General features: G+C 39.0%; 1 protein-coding gene across 1 annotated transcript in view; it reads right to left on the bottom strand.

Moving 5' to 3' along the window:
- Positions 1-26: 26 nt before the first annotated feature.
- The window catches only part of NSA2 (NSA2 ribosome biogenesis homolog (S. cerevisiae)), a 13,088-nt gene continuing 6,064 nt past the window's right edge, over positions 27-7,050 (bottom strand). Inside the window, exons 2-5 of the mRNA XM_006901436.1 lie at positions 6,957-7,048; positions 5,048-5,227; positions 2,742-2,934; positions 27-94 (exon numbers count right to left, since the gene is read on the bottom strand). Coding sequence (XP_006901498.1) covers positions 27-94; positions 2,742-2,934; positions 5,048-5,227; positions 6,957-7,048 — 533 coding nt within the window. The remainder of the gene's footprint in view (positions 95-2,741; positions 2,935-5,047; positions 5,228-6,956; positions 7,049-7,050) is intronic.

Raw genomic sequence — 7,050 nt, 5'->3', positions numbered from 1 at the left:
GGTTTGTATCAGTTGTCAAAGTGCTATTAGACCAGTAAGACAGCATTTATGCAGCCATCATTTTCAGGATTGTTGGTAACCTGGGCATATTTCCCTATAGAAAACAAAGCAGAAAAGAATGAATGTTAGGTGATGAAAATGAATTTTAATAATACATTCACTGCCCAAAATATTTCTAGTGACCCACATTTAAGAGATAAAAGATGAACTATTAAGAGGAAAAATTGGATTTCACAAAATGCGGTCCAAGCTTGAGTTTTAAATACAATTTTTATAAATATTTTTTACAGATGGTGGTCAGGTCTACGAACACATAATCTGTGGGTTGATCTAGCAATATTACTTTCCCATAAGATTCTTAATGGAAAACACATGGCTTAAAATTACTTTCAAAGCAATTTAACTGAGATCAGCTAACATGAACTATGAGCCAACACAGGATTCCAAAGACAACTCAAACACTGTAACAACCCTATAGAATAAGAGTGGACGGAACTCCTTAGTGTTGCCAACTAGACTGCCACCTCTATCTGTGGAGTGGCTGGTGGGTTTGAGCAGAAAGCTGCTGTTTAGTAACCAATCCCTTAGCCACCGCTCCGCCATAGTCTATTCTAATTGTTAGACTATACTATGCACACTAAAAGCAATGAGCAAAGAAACAACTGGCATAACATAACTTTCGTTTTAATGATTCTGAAATAATGCAATTATGTGTTTGACATACACCTCCCTTCCAATTATTAATTGTAGTCTAAGTTTTAGTCATCCTGTGTGTACTTCCCTCATAATGGCATAAAAAATTTTATCATACGTTTTGTTACATGACACTGATTACACTCTCATTTCCTCCCTATGCTCCCCTCATTTTTTTCCCTCTTTTCCTGCTTTCTGCACTTTACCCTTGGGCAAATCCATCCCTTTGGATTGTGTATGGCAGGCTGTTCTAAGGAATGAGTATCTCCCCGATACCACCAGGTATCTGTGCTGTGGATTATGACTCACAGTGGCTCAATGAACAAGAGATCTGAATGCTGTCTTATCCTGTGCCACCTCATCATCTTTGACACAGTCAAGCCCACTGTTACAGTCACCGTGTCAATCCATCTCACTGAGGGTCTTCACTCCTTCACTAGACCTCTCGACCTTTCCAAGCCTGCCTGCCCTCTCAACGGGAAAGCCTCTCCTAACAACATGCCCAAAGTATGCAAAGTGAAACTTTATCATCTTTGCCTCTAAGGAACACTCCAAGATGTAACACTTTCCCCAAGATATCTAGCCACTTGTTCTTTCGGCAATAAACATAATAATCAGTGCTCTTATCCAACACAATTAAAAGGCATCAATTAATCATCCTTTTTTCACTATTCAGCTCTCAGACAGATACATAAGATGGGACTGAAAAGCCCATGGCCTGAATCAGGTGCACCTTCGTCCTCAAACTGACCTCACTGCTTCTCAGTAATTTGAAGAGGTTCCAGACTGCAGACTTTCCTAATGCAATACATCTCCTGATCTCTTGACTGCTAGTACCAATAAGATGCATCTGCTGACAGTTTAAATCTTTTATCAGCCATGATGTTGCCTGTCGATCCTGTGGTAAGAATTTTTCCTTGATATGCACCTTATACAACTTTTTATTTGGTTGGAAGCATAGTCATCAGTGATTGATTTCCAGACTCCAAAGGTGACTAAGGGTTATAGTCTCTTTGGTTAGACTCGCAGACCCCTAACTCTGGTTTTAGCATTCTGAGTTTTCTTCTACTCTATCAGGAAGCTTTTATTTTGATCCTTTCAAAGTTGTCAGGTGTAGCATCCAAGGGTCATGAAACAAGTTCATATGATCCTTTGAACTCACAGTCTTTGATTATCTTCACTCTTCTTTGCACCAAATGGGACAAAACTAACAGTTGCACTTTAGATGGTTGCTTGCAAGCTTTTTTGGGGGAGTTCTGGTGGCCTTGTGGCAAGCTACGCTGCAATCAAGGCATGCGGTCTGAATCCACCAGATGCTCTGCTGAAAGTAGGACAATGGCCTCCTGTGCCAGTCAGATCCAACACAACGGTACCCCCCACCAAAAAAAAAAAAAAACCAACACCCAACAACTCCCTTATACTCACTATTCACCAAACATGAGGGTAGAATATTGTCTTTGAACTTTTAGGCCAGCTGACCCTGAAGTCTCCATAACTTAACTACTGTCTTGGGCTTCTAAGCCCAGCATACGTCCCCCCCCTTAAAAAGACTAATAGAATACAAACAGGTTTGTCCTAGAGGGTGACTAGGTTGCTCCTTGGAGGCAAAGATTCTGAAGCTTCATCTGACATATTCTGGGTATGCTGAAAGTAGGGACCAGTCCTTGGAGAGGGACATCATGCTTGGAAGGGTGGAGGGACAGAGAAAGAGGGAGACCATCAATGAGATGGATTGATTCAGTGACTGGGGTAATGAGTGTAGGTGTGTCAGAGACAGTAAAGGTGGCACAGGACAGAGCAGGTTTCAGGGCTACTATACATACGGTTGCTATGAGTCGCAAGCGAGTTGACAGCACATAACAAAAAATAACAATACAGTGACATCTTGTAACTGGAACCACTAGGTCAAAAAAGAACTGAATTGTTTTGTCTATTAAAAAAGATATTAAATCTATTTTTAACCCATATAGTTTATCTTCTTTAAATGAAAAACAGCTTAAAATGTCAATTTGAAACAGCAGCAATTCGACAATGAAACATTTACTTACCCCAAATAACCTTGCCTCCTTGTGTCACAAGGCCTATCTCACTCACGTTCACCTCAATGACGGTACCTTTGGTAATAACACCTAAAGTTGTATACAGTGGGGATGAAGGATTCTTTTTTACACCAAGTATTGGCAGGCAAAATGTGGCTTTAAGTTCAGGATGTGTTACATGTGCCTTCTTAAACCGTAAGCCCTAGGAAGTAAAACACAAGAGGAAGTAAAACACAAGAATGTGTCCAAAATGTTAACCTCAGGCAGAGTGCGATTACCACTTGTAAATGCCATATTTTGGTTTTAAATAATGTCCCATCTTAAGGTACCACACAAAAATACTTAGAATTAGTTCTCCAGATTGAAAATCTGATGAGTGGTCTCTTGGTTACAAGTGTGTGAGAGTTCCTACTTATCTTTAATGCAGGGTTTCACATGGTCACAGCTGACTGAAATTTATAAAATTAGGTGATATGCCATGGTAACTGCAATGGTAGCTCTGGAATGGAGACCTGAAAGAGCTGTAGTGATCCCTTTCAAAAACCTGATAGGTAAAATCAGAATGTTAGGACTGCGTGGCAAGCCAGGCTCACGGAACGGAGTGCTGTCATCTTTGATGCCCTGCTTTAATGTTAATGTGCCCTCATTCTGGAATGACTAGGCTAATCCCTACTCAGCAAATCTTCACTTGATCAAATCTTGATCATATTCACTTGCTATACAAACAGCTTTTTACATTATTGAAAAGGTTTCTCTGGTACCAAAGGAAAAACCATACACACCTGTGTTCTGATCCCAAGTCTTGCAGTATTTCAGCTGACAAAAAGGCAAAGCAGTCATCTTTCCATCTCTAGGAATATAGATCAAAGACTGCAGAGCCCCAAGAGGTCTGGAGGTTACCTCTAAATAAGACTAGTCCTCTAGATATAGGTCGTCTTTGGCGGGGTGGTAGTGGTACAGTACTTTAAAAAAAATCCCACAATACCTTGTAATCTCTTACATTTGGTTTCTTCCTCTCTATAGGACCCAAACTACTGCCCTGGAGTCAATTCTGGCTCCTATCAGCACTATAGGATAGAGCAGAGCTGCCCTACTGGGTTTCCAAGGTTATAGATTTTAACATAAGCAAACTGCCTCATCTTTCTCCCAGAGTAATCGATGTGTTCAAACTGTTGACCTTTCGGTTAGTAGCCCAACTCTTAAACCACTACGACGAATGGACTCTTTTCTGTAAGGAAGGGATGTCTTCAATCAGCTTAGTATGGAACTCAGTAGTCAAGTTTCTAAGAAACACACCATTCAAGATGCATCTGATTTAATTAAACGAAACATCTTCCCAGTTACAGCAAACCTAAAGCAGCTTGACTAGCATGTTTTGTCTCTGCAGAATCTGTAAAGCTACTAAAATGTATTGAGAAAATGATACGTACAAAAAAAAAAGAAAACAGGATGTACATGACATAATTCAGGGACAAATATCTTCTAAAAATTTTTAATATTTCATAAGCCTTACAGTGTGTGTGGCAACTTATGGTTTTGTAAGAAAATAACCATAGGCTTGTGTATAAGAATGGATATGGTGAGTTCCCACAAAACATCATTTACACAAATATTTTATAGATCATTAAAAATTACTTGGGTTGAACATTAAATTAACAGTGTCTACTTTGCTTATTTTTCTAATCAGGATGGATGTGTATTGGGAGAGTAAGTCAATCATTTTAGAGGGACTCTGGAAAAATGGGTTATTTTTAAATGCATTTGGAGGGGTGGGAGTAGCAACTAATTTTCAGTGAGTATTATTTACATTGCTGTCAATTAAAATTAGATTCTGATTTTTATATGAAATTTCCTTTCTTTTTAACCTCATGATTGCATGGTGAATGTTTTCACAACTATAAATATCCTTTAGTAAACCTGAACACATTTGGAGAAAACAGTTCTACTTAGTGTCTGGATTCCCTCAGATACCTGTTTGAGGTCTCATACAATGTGAGGTGCGCAGAACACTCTCATGTGTTGAATGATAAAGTATTAAACTTGTGCAGAAAATGAAAATTCTGATGCCAGGTTTAAAAGTTACGATTCACTAATTCATTAATCCTTTTTCATCTTGAGTCTCTTAGGAAGATCAAGACAAGTTTCCTGAGCTTAGTGGAAAAAGTATTAAGTAACCCCTCTTACTAAAGCAATAAACAGAACATAAAAATGTCATCTCTTAATTTTAAGAAATTCTGAGAAAATGCCATCTATTAATTTCATATAGTTTAGCAAAGGTGCTAACGTTTAAGGCACTCCACTCAAAAATCCCTTACCATTGGTCTGATGAATCTTTCATATTTCGGTGGTTTTCGTGTAAAACCATCTCCAACAAAGCACACTTTAGTAACCATCCTCTTCCAGGCTTTCTTTTTTCTCTTTCCTGTTCGAATAACTTTCAGTACTTCTGTTTCGCCCTGGGCACGAACTTTGGGGAGAGGGACTTCCCATTTTCCCTTAAAAGAAAAACACAAACCAACCCCAAACCAGTTAAAATTTAATGTTATACTAGAGTCATGTTGACTCAAGAGCAGCCGACAATACCACCACTGAACAATTAAAATACATGTTTTAATTGTATAAAGTAGTCGAGTTTGGAGGAGGGACAATCTCCTCCTGCACCACTCAGATCCGATTTGACAATATACACACAGAAATATATATTTTAAAAAAAAAAGAGTAGTTACTTTGGTTTTAACCATTTAATACACTTTTTGAGTCAAAAGTTTTATAGGAGTTCACAATGTTTCCTCAAAAGCCCAAAATTTAAATTATGCTATTTTTACACAAATTAAATACTTTGACCTTTGCTTGCAAACTGTTCTCTCTTTACTTATATATCATGAATACATCCAATAAAATGGCTTGCCAGGACCACCATCATGGGGGACATCAAAGTCAAGTGGCCTAATACAGTTCACAAAAAAAATGTTCTATATTCTACTCAGTGAGCTGTAATTGGTGTTGGTGTCTTAAAAGCTTGTGAGCAGCCATCTAGGATGTAACTAGTAAATCGAAAAGAGGCATGCCAACAATTATACCAAAGGACTAATGGATCATGTTGAACCTCAACCTCCACAACCCTGACATTAAAATGAAACAGCACCTGGCTACTAGGCTGCTCTTTGGAGCTAAAGATGGTAAAGCTTCATATCATACTTGGGGCATGTTGTTAGAAGGGATCAGTCCTTAAAAAAGGAACACGTTTGGAAGGTAAAGAGGTCAGCATAAGAACGGAAGCCTCTCACAAGATGGAATGACACAGTGACTTTAACAATAGGTTCAAGTGTATCAGAGCTGATGAGGATGGTACAGCATAGGGCAAGATTCAGATCCAGTGTTCACAGGGTCGCTAGGAGTTGTAGTCAACTTGAAGGCACAGAACAAGAATCAACACCACAACTGACCACTCTGAAGAGATCACACTAGAGGGTGATACACAACAAAGAGTGAGAGAAAAAATAGGTAACACAAAATCGTTTTTGTTGTGTATCCATAGCTGACCCTATGGTGGGTTTTCAGAGGCAGTTAATCGCATCGGAGGAGTCTGCCCATCCTTCTCCTGTGGAGTTTCTTACCAGTAGGCAACTAGAACCCCCTAAAAGAAGTAGTTGAAGGTTTCTTCACAACATAGTACTTGGGGCGGGGGTGGGGTGGGGTGGGGTGGTAATCACTGCTGTCAAGACAGAACTGACTCAGGTGACCCTCTCATCAAGTTTTTGGAGCCTATAAATGACACGGAGAACATTACCCATCTTTCCCTCAAAGATCTGCTGGTGGAAAGGCGCAATCTTTGAGTTCGCAGTGCAACTCCCAATGGACCAGACCACCAGAGCTCCCTTTTAGCACTAATACTGCAAATACTGAAAAGTAGTCATTAAATATTAAATCTGATATCCACTGCTTATTCACAATCTTTCTGCTTTTAAATATTTTTTTTAAATGAGTAATATTGACATTTTAAAAGGAAACAAACTCAAATAACTAAAATTCTCTGTTGGAAAGGTGGCTGACGTGAATATACCATACAGAGATACATATAGAAAAATCCTTGAAGATGCAATAAAAAAATATTGTTGGATTTCGTATTCCAAATTAAACAGACAAAACAATGAACCTAACATCTCAGTTTAACTAATTCTCTTACATGAACAAGCAACAGAAACTTCTGTTCTGGCTGCTTACCGCTTTCTCTTTGCGTTTTTGTTTAATCATGTTGGAAAGTACTTTAGCTCGGGACTGCCCCTCTCTGTCCAACAGATAGGCAGGTACTGCCCCT

Source organism: Elephantulus edwardii, unplaced genomic scaffold (assembly GCF_000299155.1).
Source record: "Elephantulus edwardii isolate Elephantulus edwardi_28Jun2011 unplaced genomic scaffold, EleEdw1.0 scaffold00326, whole genome shotgun sequence".
NCBI classification, from domain to species: domain Eukaryota; kingdom Metazoa; phylum Chordata; class Mammalia; order Macroscelidea; family Macroscelididae; genus Elephantulus; species Elephantulus edwardii.
The sequence above is the reverse complement of the archived record's forward strand: the minus strand, read 5'-3'. Positions and strand labels throughout refer to the sequence as shown.